Raw genomic sequence first — 16,368 nt, 5'->3', positions numbered from 1 at the left:
ACAAGAGTCAATGCGGCACAATACAGCAATACAATACCCAAAGCAGTCACTGTTGAGCCAGATGACACTGTTTGGTTTCCTGCTAGAATATATCTAGCAGGAAACCGAACAGTGCCATCACGAACAAGAGTCAATGCAGCACAATACAGCAATACAATACCCAAAGCAGTCACTGTTGAGACAGATGACACTGTTGGGTTTCCTGCTAGAATATATCTAGCAGGAAACCCAACAGGGCCATCACGAAGAAGAGTCAATGCGGCACAATACAGCAATACAATACCCAAAGCAGTCACTATTGAGACAGATGACACTGTTGGGTTTCCTGCTAGAATATATCTAGCAGGAAACACAACAGTGCCATCAAGGACAATAGTCACTGTGGCATAACAGAGCAGGGAAATACTTACTAAAAGCCTTTTTGGAGGTTGCAGGGACGCTGTCACAGCCATCGATCAATGCTGCGGCCACCTTATTCCATAGCCACCGGGTCACCACATTGTCCTTGTACAGCTGGTCACGGCTGTCCCACAACGGGGCACACTCCTGGACCAGGCGGATAAGGTGCTCATTATCCAGGTAGATGTCTTCATCCCGTTGTGGAACCTAGACAAAAAACATTCAGTAGAATATTTGAATTTTGTGTGAATAAAAAGTTAAAAAAAGATCCAGAAAAGACGAAAGATAGAAGATAAAAAATAAAGGACATTACAAATCATTTGATACATACATTCCGTATCACCACCAGGACTTGGCTTGGCTGCTCATGCTGTTCGCCCTCACTAGTCGCGTCCGCTGACGATGTCTGAAAAAAAAACCCCCAAAATGTTAGATATTTTGAGAAGTAGCAGATATACTTACCAAACGCACCAAAATAATCACCTCACGGTCTGCTTGCACCAGTTCCTGCCGGGATGGTGAATATTCTGATTCCGAAGAAATACTGCATGTAAAATTAATACAAAGCATTAGTACATATACAATTTAAAAGGACAGGCATACATTAGATATAATACTCACATTCTTGCCGCTGAAGCTGGAATTTAAAATTGTGACTTCTTTTACAGTCTGTCTGCTCCACAGGCTGTCTCTATAGTTGTGGTACAGTTCTGGCAGACACCTACTTTTATATAGACATGTTTTCTTTGGAGGGTGGTGGTTTTATCATGTGTCTAGTCAATATTGACTTAAAAAACGCAAGCGCAAAAAAGCACATACGTGCGCATGCCAAAGTGCACGTATGCGCACCCATAGACTGTAATGTTAATTTTTTGCGCATGCGTTTTTTTAAAGTAGTTGGGCGGTCAAAAAAATGCAACATGTAGCGTCTGGAAAGTATGGACGCACACATGTACCTCCTCACACAGTATGATGTTCCCACCAAGCCCACCACACTGTATGATTTCCTCACACAGTAAGATGCCCTCATGCAGTATATCCCCACACAACACGCCTACACAGTATGTACCCCCAAAAAACCTGATTCAGTATGATGTCACCACACTTGTCCCTTTAGACACAGCATGATGTCCCTACTATTTCCCACAATGTACTGTGAATTACAAAAAATTCATTATAGATGCTGGGAAGTTGGCGGCCGTGTGGTGCGTGATGCCACTGAATCCAGCCCTTTGGCTGTCCTGGTCCATGGGCCGCACAGGATTCACCCAAAGGGCCGCACTTTTCTCAATTCTCAAGTCTGGTATATGTTCTATTTATGTTATACAATTTTAGGACTTACATGTGTCTATTTAACCCTTCCATCAATAGGACTAATGATTTTAGACACTGTCCTATATGACTAACATACTTATATACATATCTTTGCCCTTATGGTATATATATTTTCAAATAACAGCTCATGTACATATACTGTATATCCTTATCCATGTGATAATTGCTACATATTTACCACATACAGTATCTTCATCCTGTCGAAGCTTTTCACAACTTTTCACTGTATGAACCATGTTTTTTACATTTCTTGATATTCAATTAAGATTAAACATTTTAATATTCTTCATTACTGGACTCAGGATCATTTTTTGCTTTTCTTTCATTTTATTTTTTCAGTGAAAAAAAAATTCAATTAATAATAACAACGATAATGACTTACGCTTAACAAGCACATTGGCAAAGGACGTCGCCTCCCCAAAACTATTAGTAGCCACAACACTATAGTCAGCAGAGTCTTCCATGGAGCATCTGTTTAGAACAGAATAAAAACACAATCAAAGGTATGGAATAGGGCATCGATATCTGATTATGAGGGGTTCAACTCTCAGTTCAACTGAATGAAGGGGCCATGGATCTTCAATGAGGGCAGCAAACCCTTTATTGCTTACGTGGCACAGTACTGTAGATTTGGTTGCCCTGTGCCTAGTCAGTGGCCCAAGTTAATGGGATTGAGCTGCAGTACCAGGAGTAGTACCAGGAACAGTCAGTGCCAAATGTACAGCTCTGTGCCGAGTAAATAATGAAGGGGATAGAGCATGCTCTGGAGTGATGTCCCAAATATACAGTAATTCACCTGGTAAACAATGAAGGGGATCAAGTCGCAATGGAGTAATGCCCCAAACAGTGGCATATCTAGAGTCCGATCGACCCTTGTGGAAGATTTGGACCTGGCCCCCCATCCTCGTATATTTATATGTCCACCTTCCCCGTGTATATATCCAACATCCTGGTATATATGTCCCTGATCCTGGGCCTCGTATATCCTCCATCTTGGTATATATATTACCCATCCTGGTATATGTCTCTTGTTCTGGGACCCATCCTGATATATCCCTAATCCTGGTATATGTCCCTTATCTTGGACCCCATCCTAGTGTATATATATATATATATATATATATATATATATATATATATATATATATATATATATATATATATACACATATACACAAAAATATATATTCAAGACTAGATTACACGAGTTTAGCTCCTGTGTGACACTTTCTCTTGTGGGCTTTCCTAGTATATATATATATATATATATATATATATATATATACATACACACACACACACACACACACACACACAGTATATACATTTATATATATATCTATATATATATCTATGGTATATACAGCTCTGGCAAAAATTAAGAGACCACTGCAAAATTTTCAGTTTGTCTGATTTTTCTCTCTATAGGTATATTTTTTGAGTGAAATGTAAATTGCTCTTTTATTCTATAAACTACTGACAACATGTCTTCGAATTTCCAAGCACTAAGTTTTGAATTTATTTTCAGAAAATGAGAAATGGTCAAAAGAACAAAAAAAATGCAGTGCTTGGAGACCTCAAATAATGCTAAGAAAACAAGTTCATAATCATTTAGAAACAACAATACTAATGTTTTAACTCAGGAAGAGTTCAGAAATCAATATTTTGTGGAATAACCATGATTTCTAATCACAGCTTTCATGCGTCTTGGCATGCTTTCTACCAGTCTTTCACACTTGGGTGACCTTATGCCACTCCTGGTACAAAACTGTATGCAGTTTTTCTTTGTTTGAAGGCTTGTGACTATCCATCTTTCTCTTGATTACATTCCAGAGGTTTTCAATGGAGTTCAGGTCTGGAGATTGGGCTGGCCATGACAGGGATTTGATGTGGTGGTCCTTCATCCACACATTGATTGACCTAGGTGTGTGGCATGGCACATTGTCCTGCTGGAAAAAACAGTCCTCAGAGTTGGGGAACAATGTCTGAGCAGAAGGAATCAACTGTTTTTCCAGGATAACCTTGTATGCGGCTTGATTCATACGTCCTTCGCAAAGATTAACCTGCCGAATTCCAGCCTTGCTGGAGCATCCCCAGATCATCACCGATCCTCCACCAAATTTCACAGTAGGTGTAAGACACTGTGGCTTGTACGCCTCTCCAGGTCTCTGTCTAACCATTAGACGACCAGGTGTTGGGCAAAGCTGAAAATAAGACTCATTAGAGAAGATTACCTTACTCCAGTCCTTTATGGTCCAATCCTTATAGTCTTTAGCAAACTTCAGCCTGGCTCTCCTTTGCTTCTCATTGATGAAAGGCTTTTTTCTAGCTTTACATGACTTGAGCCCTGCCTCTAGGAGCCTGTTACGAACTGTTCTTGCCTTGCAGTTCACCCCTGCTGCCATTTGCCATTCCTTTTATAGGTCACTTGATGTCATCCTGTGGTTGCTGAGTGACATTCGACTAAAATGACAGTCATCCTGGTTAGTGGAGAGTTGTTTTCGCCCTCTGCCAGTCTGTAGCTTTGTTGCCCCCAATGTCTGCTGCTTGACCCTGTTGTAATGGACTGCCATCCTAGAAATTGTAAGGATGGAGGCATCATGATGCTCACTGTATGCCTCTGCTAGTAAAGCCATAATGAGGGCTTCTTTTCCTCACTCAAGACTTCTTTTCAACTCCTGTGGCATGGTTAAAAGTTATTTTTTATTCCTATTACTTTTGGAATATTACTAGCACTTGTTTTGCCATCCAGCTTGTCCTATTGCAAGAGGATTGTGAACATCACAGCAGGGTTTTTTATACTTTTCATCGTTAAATAAGATTTGGTTCAGGTGATCACCTAATCAGAAGCACATTAAGTAGAGTGAGGTGTACTCTGGTTGGAATTCAGCTGACGCTGGAATGGAATGGCTGTCAGACATGTAGAGAAGCTAATTTTTAGAAAACTGTGCAGTGCTCTCATTTTTTGCCAGAGCTATATATATACACAATATATACAATATACACAATATATACAATAAGTGGTCTGATTCTTTGCTCCCTCTTTCATAGGGCTACTTACAGTGCCCTTTGGCCTTTATGAGGCCTTTTGGAGAAAGTGTCTGTGTGGTACTCTCCATATCCTAATAGTGGATGGTCACTTTGCTCCCTCCCTTACATGGCTACTTACAGTGCTCCCTGGATTTTCTTATGGCTGTTTGGAGTGAGTATCTGTGTGTCATCGTCTTTCTGGGGACGCCCAGATATGCGGTCGGTGGGTCATGCCTTATGTAATATCATAGCTTGTAGAGAGAGCACGGCACTCAGGAATAGCTTGGTTGTCGGTGCTCAAGTCGGGTGTCCAACCCATCAAATCAAAATGACAAAAATCTTTGACTAGCAGTTAAAGGATTTATCTGTTTCAGTAAACAAGATTGTTCTGATGAAGGTCCTAGAGTGGACCGAAAACGTTTAACCTTTTCTGTCTGGATGCACGAAATAAAAAGTATCTGAATATTTCACACATTGAGTGCCAAGATTTTTGTCATTTTTATGTAATATCATATACATTTAGGCTAGCATGTTGTATATTTAACCATGTGGTTTCTATCCATTAGCATCTATTGTTAGATCCATTTGGGACAATTGGGGGGGTGTTTTGCCTTTTAAATGTTTTTATTGTGTGCATTTTTTCTGTCTTTTCAATAAAATTTATATATGTTTACTTACATATCTTTATTGTCCTGGGTGTGCGCCTCATATGCTGGGTTCTCTTTTCTCCTTTTTTGATTATTGTCCTTACCCGTGCATTGTGCAGCACCCCATATATATTTTTTTATAAATTGATAGCTTTTTTGCCCTTTTGTGGTGCTCCTTTTTTTTTACAAAAGTGAACAATTCCATCATAAAGAACATCCTCTGTTAGTCACCATCTATAACTGTTTTAATCACTTATATGTTCTGTAGGACTGGTATCTACCACTGACCATATGGTGGTAATATCAATGTTGGTCTTTATATAGAGATTATTTTCAACAACAGTGCGGTCATCTGCAGAGGTTCTCCTCCACTATTAGGGTGCATCACCCAGTTGTAATCAAGGTTACCTGGTTAGGGGCCCACTCAGAAGTTTCTCCCCCCCCTGAACCAAAACCCTAGCTACACCTCTGACATCCAGTCTCAGCCGCAGCGGATCCTGCTCAGCAGAGACATCGGTCTCGGCGTATTGCTCAGACCCATGCTGTGCAATTGATTGCTACTGCCTCTCCAGATTCAGCTATAGCAATCAACAGCAAACAGCAGCGAGCAGTCGTTTCTGAGACTAAGTCCAGGTTTCACCCTACTGAGCATGCTCGTGAGGTGGCAACCTCTCATTGGTGGTGACTGGTCAGCTGCTCAGGTCCTCAAGGTAGCCCGGATTGGTCCACTACCAAGGTCCTGGCAGACTGGGATCTATAAAGGGATCTCACAACCGCATGGCTGTGTACTAGTATAGACCATGTGGTGTGTGTTGTATGCACATATGCTTATCTGTGGTGATTGACTCATTATGATCCCCTACATTTGGTATGCATGAGTTTCTCAGCCCTGCCAGCTAGTGCCTAGGCTGATAGTGCAGGTAGTAGGCAGAGTTAGTGCCTAGCGTCAGCGCCAAGTAGTGGCATCGCTTGTGTGACGCTGTGTGCATTGTGGGTCCAGTCAGACTCGAGTCCCCGCGTTCTAGGGGTTGAGCCTAGAGACCTCACTCGCACCATATCTGCTGTACCCTGTGACGTTTAACAGGAACAGCATTCTATTACGTTGCTGCTGCGGCTCTGTGGAGCAACAGAGTTTGCCGCTGTTCACACTGGGTGACATTAACCCTCGTGTTTTCGCTGTTCAACCTCCATCTTGTTCAGCCATTACTTAGCAGCAGGTTCAATCTCTGCACGATGGACCCCGGGTTGCGAACGCACCTCATTATTATATTTCGTTTGGTGCGTTCCGCCAACCCTAACACATATGTTCCTTATCTTGGTGTATGTACCTTATCCTGGGCCCCATAGGACGCTGGTCACACACAGGTAATGCACAGTGTCCGGCTTACTGACTTGCAGCCTATTAGTGATGCCCATGCTATTAGATTAGGCGGAATGCCTAAATGTATCCTATCTTTTTGCGGCTTTGCTATTTAGCTTAGTGTTAGGACTTGCAAGTGTGAGGACTCTTGTCGCAGGTTGCGAGCTTGCATATCTTGGCCAACATATCAACCAATACCTCATATATTATGTAGATTTTAAGTTAATAAAGTTCTAAATATTATATTACAATACTACTTTAGCAATACAGCAATCACAAGTGGAAGATTTGTCATAATAAAATTTGGTGTGCAAAATTCTTAAAAATGTCTGTTCATTTATGACCAAAACATAGCGATAGGGAAGGGTTAGGATTACTATAATGCCACACTACCTACCCCCATTTTGTACATGCAGTTGCAAATTACTAAATGAACTAAAATGAAGTACTTTAATAATGAAAGGACATTATGAAACTAAATTATTGCTAAGCAAAGACAAGGTAAAAGTGAGAAAATAGGCAACTGGAAGCAACAAATTCTGTAGAGCAGTTTTGTCTTAGCAGTACCTTGGATTGGCCACTAGAGGTCTCTAAAGTGTAAAAATACAGCTGTACAATGACTAGACTAACTACTATGCAGTGAACACACAAAACAGTGGCATGACAGTAAAAGAGTGCAAAAGAATACAAAGAAAAGGGGTTACCCACTAAGAGTTCTGCGGAAACGTGACAACACTGAAGGCAATGAAAACTTTATTTCATATTGAGGCACAAAACTTAACATGTACATTGTAAGACTCACAAGAGGAATTGTCTCCCTTACATTGGGCTCTATGATTTAAAGACTGATGAGCAGAACAGAAGGTCTGCTATGCTTAACTTAGGGAAACTGACTGTTAATCAGCATACCAGGAGTGACACCCCCATTGTCAGGGCGAAGCGGAAGTGAAAGAACTGCCTCTGTTGACGTGTCACAAGAAACAGGAGAATTGCTGCTAGATTTGGGAGAAGTTGTTGCAGGGCAGAACCAGCAGATAGTTAGCAACCAACTACCTACCGGTAACAATCAAAGATAGGACATAGCATAATTATATAGTAAATTGGGGTGGGAACACAATCTGCTAATATAGAGTTCCCCCACAAGGTATCGTAGTAATAATGGTGATGTAGGTAGAAATGCAGAAGGAAAAAGTAAAAGTAAACTACTCTCACTGAAAAGATGACAGAAAGTTGTATACAAAACCAAAATACTTTAGTGTTGCATAATTTTGTTTTTACAAGAATAGTATGCCATGAGGACAATCAAGAAACAATACAAGAAACACTGGAGCAAGTAGATCCCCACATAAAATTAGGGAAACCAGAAATAACATACACAAACAGGCATCCAAAGCCAGTATGAATGGTATGACAATGGCAGACAGAGTTGTATCTCAAATCTGTATATAGATAAAAGTGCAAGTGCAAAGAATAATAATAATAATCTTTATTTTTATATAGCGCTAACATTAAAGAACATTATCATATGGTATAGAATTCAACCCATGTGATATACAATGCAGTTCAAAATCATAAACAAATAAAGTGGCAAATGCAGCAGGATTATGCAACCAGTAAATTTCGGCAAACAAGTTGATTCAACAGCAAAAATTGGAAGATTTTTAAGTTAGGCAATTAGATGTGTAAATGATGCTCAAAGTTCCAAAAGAAAAAATGGCAAGTGCAACTTGGAATGAATGAGTAGAGGGTAAACTCAGAAAATTAACATGAATGAAGCATTCCCAAAGAAAACCTCAAGTGTAGAGCATCTTTGGAGATATGAACAGCATTGCTTACCCATGTAGATATGGAAGGGGTATCGCCTACCCATGCCCAGATGTGCATTTCGCCTGCTGCTTTTATGAGGGATACTGTAAATGGGACATAGGAGCTTCTTTTATCCAGTGTGCGCCATTCTGTTTGGCGCAATCGGAGACCACCATTCCAACAGTAAACGAAAGATACTGACTTTTTTTTTACTCACTACGATCCACAAGAATCCCCAGAATCCCCCATGATGTCTGATTGTCTCTGGCATAGGACAGATCTGTGATCTAATATGCCGCTTTATTGATCACTATTTAAAACCTTTGGTACAGACTGTGCCCTCATATGTCAGGGACACTACGGACGTTCTAAACAAAATTGATGGGGTTTATTTAGAATTAACTATGATTCTAGTGTTGGCTGACATTGAATCATTGTATACATGCAAAGGACACGATTTTTCCTTGAAATGAGTAATCTCGACCCATCTGTGCGTGAACTAATCTTGGAGGTTGCAACAATATATTTTAACAAATAATTTCTTTGTTTTTAAGAACTGATTTTATCAGCAGGGTCTGTGCACCGCAATGGATGCAGCTTGAGCCCCGTCAAATGCAATTTCATTTGTCGGCTTCTGGGAAAGGAACATTTTTCAGGATGATGAACTGTGTAATATTGACCGTATGCAACTTTGACTTTGCTGCATAGATGATTTATTGTTTGTGTGGGTAGGGGTCTGAACTAGAGTTAAATACTTTTCTTAGCCAACTCAATGTCAACTCTTTTAGCATTAGCCTGGCCAAAAAATATGACAGGAAACAACTAGAATTTTTGGATATCAAAATTCAGGTTGAAAGTGATGGACGGATCCAAAGTGAAGTATTTACAAAAAGCACTACAGTCAATGCACTTCTACATTCCAGTTTGGCTCCTATGCCTTCTACGATCAGAGTCATTCCAACTGGCCAGTTTTGTAGAATGAAGGGTATTTGTCCCTCCCTGGAATTATTTGAACAATGGGTCACAGACCTAAAATCCAGATCTGAAGCAAGGGGGTATACCCGTAGGAATATCAAAAGGACATACCAAAAAGCTAGGAGGATACTCCATGAGCGACTTTTGATGATGAAAAGTTCTGATAAAGGGGTGGAGACGGAACAAAATATCTGATTTATTCCCAATTGCCAGTGGGATAATGTCCGCCATGCTATAAATAAGCACTAGTCCATCGTAAAAACTGATTTAGCACTGGCCAACTTCTTACCTGCCATACATCTTCTGATGGCCAGAAGAAATAAAAATGTAAAAGACCGTCTTGTTAAAAGCCACTATGTAGCAAAACAGACGTTTTCAGTTCTAAAGGAACCAAATGCGAATGCTATGTCAGGGGAGACTGTGTGTCGTGTAAAACTATATGTAGACAAACATCCTTCGCATCCTCCGATGGCAAAAGGTACTTCCAAATTAGTTCATTCATTTCCTGCAACACCACTCACGCGATATATTATGCTATCTGCCCTTGCAGCAAAATATACATTGGTCTCACCTCACGTGAACTCCGTATACGGACGAGAGAACAGGTTAGAAATATTATTGCGGCAAAGGAAATAATGGATATGACTATTAAAAACCCTGCTGAAACTTTTTCACTCGTGTGATCCTCGTGACGTTTATATATGTGGCATTGATAGGGTCAATTGTGGCATCAGGGGCAGGGGGGCAATGAGAAGCAGGTTCTGTCTCAGCTTCTGTACCACTGAATTATTAGACTTAATACCATGGCACCATCTGGTCTCAATGAGAAACTGAGCTTTGTCATTTTCCTACAAATCAACAAATGTATATCTCTGTATCGCTCTTCTTTTATGTTTGTTGTTTTTAATGTTTTTTTATTTCTCCTTATCATGCAGTTTGTGCATGCCCACATGATGGAGATATGTGTACTTTGTCGACAGTGAAAAATTTCACAGGGATATGCTTGTGGAAATCACAATCACAAATGTTATTGGTGATAAAATTACTCCCCATATTTCTCAAGTATATGTGTGGTCAGCCATATGCAACATGTGGTTACTAAAGTTACAGAACCCAACTTGTGGCTAGTGGGGTTTGCGCTGCAAAGAAATATCCAAGGTGATGTTCTCATTTTTGTTTTTAGAACCCTTCTAACATTCTTTTTCCCTTTTTATCAGGTTTTGAGCTCTTCTTTTAATATAAAAATAAACTTTTTTTTACAGCTTGGCATACAGTAAAAAGAGATCTGTGATGCTTAGTCACTTCTCATGGACTAACCATGAGTCGGGAAAGTCAAGGAGTCCAAGTACAAAAGCCAGGAGGGTACGTCACAAACAGAGGGATGAGACAAAGTCAGGTCTTAGACAAATGGGCTAAGCAAATGGATGGTCAAAGGCAAATTCAAGGTCAGGCAACAATGATAAGAATATAAAAATCTTAGTGCACAGAACAAACACACATCACATGAGCAATGCTACAACTGGCAATTTTCTCATTGTAAGCCAGCTAAATAGCCAGATAATCACCCAGAACTGGTCACGCCTGAAGGAAAGCTTGCAGGCCTGGCCAGATTGACATCTGAGCTGTCATTATCAATAATCACAGCTCAGCACATCCCTGCCTGAGATTGGGAGGCTGAGCTGTAACTCACAACCCTGACAGCTCAGTATGCCCTTGCTCCTTTTCAGCAGCAGCTGAGCTGTCACTCACAGTGTCCGTAGAACACTGTGAGTGGTGGAATTATGAAAAAATCTTTATACAAGTCACTGGTGATGGATTATACACAGCTTATGAAGTCAAGCTCATATATTACAAAAAAGGAGATTGTGTGAGCTCGTGGCGCTGACCAAATTTTATCCAATATCATAAATCCTCCATATGTCTTCATGTAGACCTATCGTTGCGGCTTCAGCAGAAATAGAAATATGCAATAATGCTAGTAGCCAATATTACAGGACTATAGTCACTAAAAAAACGTGTGATGCCACCCTTTCATGAAAGTCATGCTCCTCCTCTTTGCTGCCTGTGATTAAGTCTTTGTTTATCAGGGGCTTTGATCACTGCAAACTAAGGCTAGTTTCACACTAGCGTTTATGAGCGCAGCGACGGCCTGCGCACGGCCGCCGCTAAGCCCCGCCCCCTGCCGCGCCCGCCGGTAGCTCCGCCCACCGGCGCATGACGCTGCATGCGCCCTGCGTCCCCTATCTTTATCACAGGGGGCGCAGGCCGTGCGCAGTATGCGTTTGGCGGAGCATGCGTCCTTTTGACGGTGCGACGACCTGCGCCAAACGCAACGTGCTGCAGTTTGGTTGCGTCGGCGCACCGTCAAAAAGGCGCATGCGCCGCCAAACGCATACTGCGCACGGCCTGCGCCCCCTGTGATAAAGATAGGGGACGCAGGGCGCATGCAGAGTCATGCGCCGGTGGGCGGAGCTACCGGCGGGGCGCAGCAGGGGGCGGGGCTTAGCGGCGGGCTTGCGCAGGCCGTCGCTGCGCTCATAAACGCTAGTGTGAAACTAGCCTTAATTGACCTTAATGATGCTGACACAAGCAGAGCAGGCATAGGGGATGGCAGGACCACAAATGATGTCATTACCATCCCATGAAACTGGACTTTAACACCCCTCATTTAAAGGAGTTGTCCAGAGTACATAAATATGGCTTCTTTCCTTGACAATTAGCAGCACAGCTGGCTGTGGATTTCAGTGCAGTATACCACTTCATGAGAGGCGAGCATCAATACCAGACCCAAGCAGTATGCAGGTGTGGAGCTCTATTTAAAATAAATAAATATATAATTTTAAAAATTGGTTCCCATTTCTATCAGTGAAACTTCTAACATTCTTACTTGAAATGGGTAACTTTACCTGCTTATTTCCAATGTAACTGTGCCAAATTCATTAAGAATTCTGTATTTTCCGGGGGGTGATGTTTTCAGTTCAATAGACTGTCCATTCTTAAACCTGTAATGACAATGATAGCAGTACATTAAATTGTGTCACCCTGAGAGTGCAATAAACTGCTACATATTGTTGATAGTAATCCCATGAATAACCCATTTTTGTGATGTTGTTTTGTACCCTAGATTGACATACTAAATAGAAATTTAAACTCATCTGGCATCAGCTTCTTTGCCTGTAGAACAAAAGGGTTGGGCGACTACATTCAAACCAGCTGATCTATATCTCTCCTGGACACAGGCAGGAGTGGACCTCTGTGCAAGAACAATTTTAAACCTTTTGCAGCCCAAGAGCTCATGATAATGAACAAGTCCACCTGCTTTGGAGGTAGAAAAGAGCCCCTTACCTCATGGGCCTCTGTGCAGGCATAGAGGTTGCACCATTGATATGTCTGCCTCTGCTCCTGAGATCATCAGTAAGGGGAGAGTCAGGAGGCCACCATACACATTGGATGATCAGCTGATTCAACCCAAATTTGAAGGTTCGGATGACTACTATCTAATATGCATGTGGGCCTTTATTGATATAGCTAGGAATGTGTGGAACCAATATCATGTGGTTTGCAAGGAGCTACTGAGCTCTGGTCAGTGTATGGGTTAAAGGGGTTGTTCAGACTGGGAACTCACGTCTAGAGTTATTGTATGTGACTGTAGAATTTTCAATATTCACATAACGCATCGCGCATGGCGTCAGAATTGTCAGAAGCTGACACTGGGAATGGGCAGACACATGATTGCAAATATGCAATTTCCACACATGTGGTCATGTGCCGACTAAACATGCGTGGCCTCGTTCAATACAAGTGAATTGAGCACGACCACATCTAATTGGAATTTAGCCAGAAGTATACAAATCTCATATGTGCAGTCACATGACCGCCCACTCCCGGCAACAACACCACAGAGCCCTGAGAGAGCACGCGGTGAGGATTCACAAGCCTACAGTCACATAGACTGCAGACTTGAACTCAAAGCCTGGAAATCCCCTTTAACCCATTCATGACCTTTGATATACCCATATGTCATAGTCAGATAATGGTTCCTGACCTTTGACGTATGACGAATGCGCCATCGCCACCAGGAACTTGGCTTACCTGACAGCCAACCTAGCTGTCACTACAAACGGAGGTGTCCACACTGCCTCCGGCTGTTGAATCCGCTAAATGCTGTGATTGCTATCGATCACAGGAGGCTAGGAGATGGGGGGCTCCCTCTCCCTTCCAACTGGCTCTCCTGCTATATCATCGTTGTCAGGAAAATATGCTTTCTCTTCTTGCATAAATAACCAAAGCACCTATCCGGAACTTCCTGCTGCATCACCTTGGATTTTAAAGGACATACTGCCCCTCCCCCAGTAGGTTTGTGCAGCACACACACAAAGCCCCATGTGCAGGCACAGCTCACAAACATCCCCCTCACAGTTGCACCAGCTAATGTTAACTAGGGGGGGAGAAGATGTCCGCGCCAAACGGCGATGCAGCGGCAGGCGCCGTTGCCAACCCCGCAGCACCGCCAAGAGGCGCGCCCGCCACAGCGGTCTCCATAATGCTGCTGTCTATGCCCTATATATACCGGGAGCGGCCTGGCTACCGCAGTACTCGGGTGAGTCGCATACCCTGAGTGAATTTAAAGAGAGACTGTGCAGTTTGTTTAAAGTATACCCTCTGTCTGAAAGCCAGAAAGTGAATATCCAGATTGGACAGCTAACGGGTGCAGCGCAGAGAGAAGTGAAAGCCTGGCAGGACACTGATAAAGCCAAGCTGAGAAGCACCTTTGACACTCGCCTGCAGCTGAAATCAAGATGAGGTTCTTTGACTGTAAGCAGAGAGCACAGGACAGTATCAGGGACTATGCTCTCAACCTGCAGGAGGCGTTTCGAGCAGTTAAGCAAGTTGATCCTGACAGTGTGAAGGAGGAAGATAAACTGTTAAAGGAGCAGTTCATTGAAGTACTCCTTTTCTTTACCCACAGAGGACAGTTGCATACTATAACCCTGCAAAACCCTGATCTGGACTTTGCTGCTTTTAAGGACAGGGCTATTCGAGTACTGCAGGAGTCCACTGACAGCCGTCCAGCGCCCCCTAGGCGCCCAGCGATCACCTACCATCAGGAAGCAACATCTTTTCCTACCATCCCTGTGGAGGCTGATGCACAGACTCTGGATAAAGATCCAACTGAGGAGCTGCGTCTTCAGGTCCAGGAGTTGACCAAGGGGATGGCTGCACTTACCAAGACCGTGCAGTCCCTGCAAGTGTCCTCCAAAGAAAAGATCCAGCTTGCTTCCAGTCCAGAGGATGTCCCGTTGCTCCAGAGGAAGAGAGCCTCACCACTTCGAGGGAGGAACAACGATCGCTATGACCAGGATGGACGTCCCATCTGTCGTCGCTGCTACAAGGCCGGTCATCTTGCAAGATATTGTTCTTTAAGCGAGCAAGCCCTGGGGCAGAGGGCCAACCCCCAGGAGTAGGATCCCCAGGCCCAAAGAACTGGAGAGCCAAGTATGTGGGAGGGAGACCAATCCTTCCTGTGGTGATTGACGGTATCCCCATGAACGCTTTGCTGGACACTGGCTCCCGGGTGACCACTATGCCGTACATTCTATACAAGAGGTATTGGGCTGATTCAGAACTTACCCGTGGCCCCACTGATGAACTGACAGTAGTTGCTAGTAATGATCAGTCTTTACCGCAGATAGGATGTAAAGAAATTACTGTTAAAGTCAGACGGGTAGAGCTAAAGTCTCAAGGTTTAATAGTTGTTGATATTGATCAAAGTGAATGTAATCCCATGATGACTCGTGGTACAAATGTAATTGAAAACTGTCTGTCCGAGGTTATTGTCTTGTTGCAACAGGTGGCTGAGACTGCTGGTTCCAGTGAACAACGAGTCCTGCAGAAGGTGATGAGAGCCCTGATGCAAATGTGAAGGGTTAATACTAAAATCAGAGCTTAAGTTTCACTTCTCCATTTCTCTGTAAGGTTTCGTTTCTTAATTCTTGTTGTTGTAAGATAAATTTTTATAATTGGCATGGGCTGTCATGAAACCAGACTGTTCCCATCTGTATAAGATAAGGGAGGCGGGGGTGTAAAACTCTGAAGAATATGTCATTATACTACTTTCTACGCTATCTAGGTACGGACATACAGTGGGGCAAAAAAGTATTTAGTCAGTCAGCAATAGTGCAAGTTCCACCACTTAAAAAAATGAGAGGCGTCTGTAATTTACATCATCAGGTAGACCTCAACTATGGGAGACAAACTGAGAAAAAAAAATCCAGAAAATCACATTGTCTGTTTTTTTTCATTTTATTTGCATATTATGGTGGAAAATAAGTATTTGGTCAGAAACAAGCAATCAAGATTTCTGGCTCTCACAGACCTGTAACTTCTTCTTTAAGAGTCTCCTCTTTCCTCCACTCATTACCTGTAGTAATGGCACCTGTTTAAACTTGTTATCAGTATAAAAAGACACCTGTGCACACCCTCAAACAGTCTGACTCCAAACTCCACTATGGTGAAGACCAAAGAGCTGTCAAAGGACACCAGAAACAAAATTGTAGCCCTGCACCAGGCTGGGAAGACTGAATCTGCAATAGCCAACAAGCTTGGAGTGAAGAAATCAACTGTGGGAGCAATAATTAGAAAATGGAAGACATACAAGACCACTGATAATCTCCCTCGATCTGGTGCTCCACGCAAAATCCCACCCCGTGGGGTCAGAATGATCACAAGAACGGTGAGCAAAAATCCCAGAACCACGCGGGGGGACCTAGTGAATGAACTGCAGAGAGCTGGGACCAATGTAACAAGGCCTACCAT

At 42.6% G+C, this 16,368-nt stretch overlaps 1 protein-coding gene across 1 annotated transcript in view; it reads right to left on the bottom strand.

The window, feature by feature from the left end:
• Nucleotides 1-16,368, bottom strand: part of MYOM3 (myomesin 3) — a 310,945-nt gene that overhangs the window by 203,048 nt on the left and 91,529 nt on the right. The window contains exons 5-6 of the mRNA XM_073572698.1: nucleotides 12,459-12,554; nucleotides 2,117-2,205 (exon numbers count right to left, since the gene is read on the bottom strand). Coding sequence (XP_073428799.1) covers nucleotides 2,117-2,205; nucleotides 12,459-12,554 — 185 coding nt within the window. The remainder of the gene's footprint in view (nucleotides 1-2,116; nucleotides 2,206-12,458; nucleotides 12,555-16,368) is intronic.

This window comes from Dendrobates tinctorius, unplaced genomic scaffold (genome assembly GCF_039654945.1).
Source record: "Dendrobates tinctorius isolate UK_male_01 unplaced genomic scaffold, ASM3965494v1 ptg000007l, whole genome shotgun sequence".
In the NCBI taxonomy this organism is placed as follows: domain Eukaryota; kingdom Metazoa; phylum Chordata; class Amphibia; order Anura; family Dendrobatidae; genus Dendrobates; species Dendrobates tinctorius.
The sequence above is the reverse complement of the archived record's forward strand: the minus strand, read 5'-3'. Positions and strand labels throughout refer to the sequence as shown.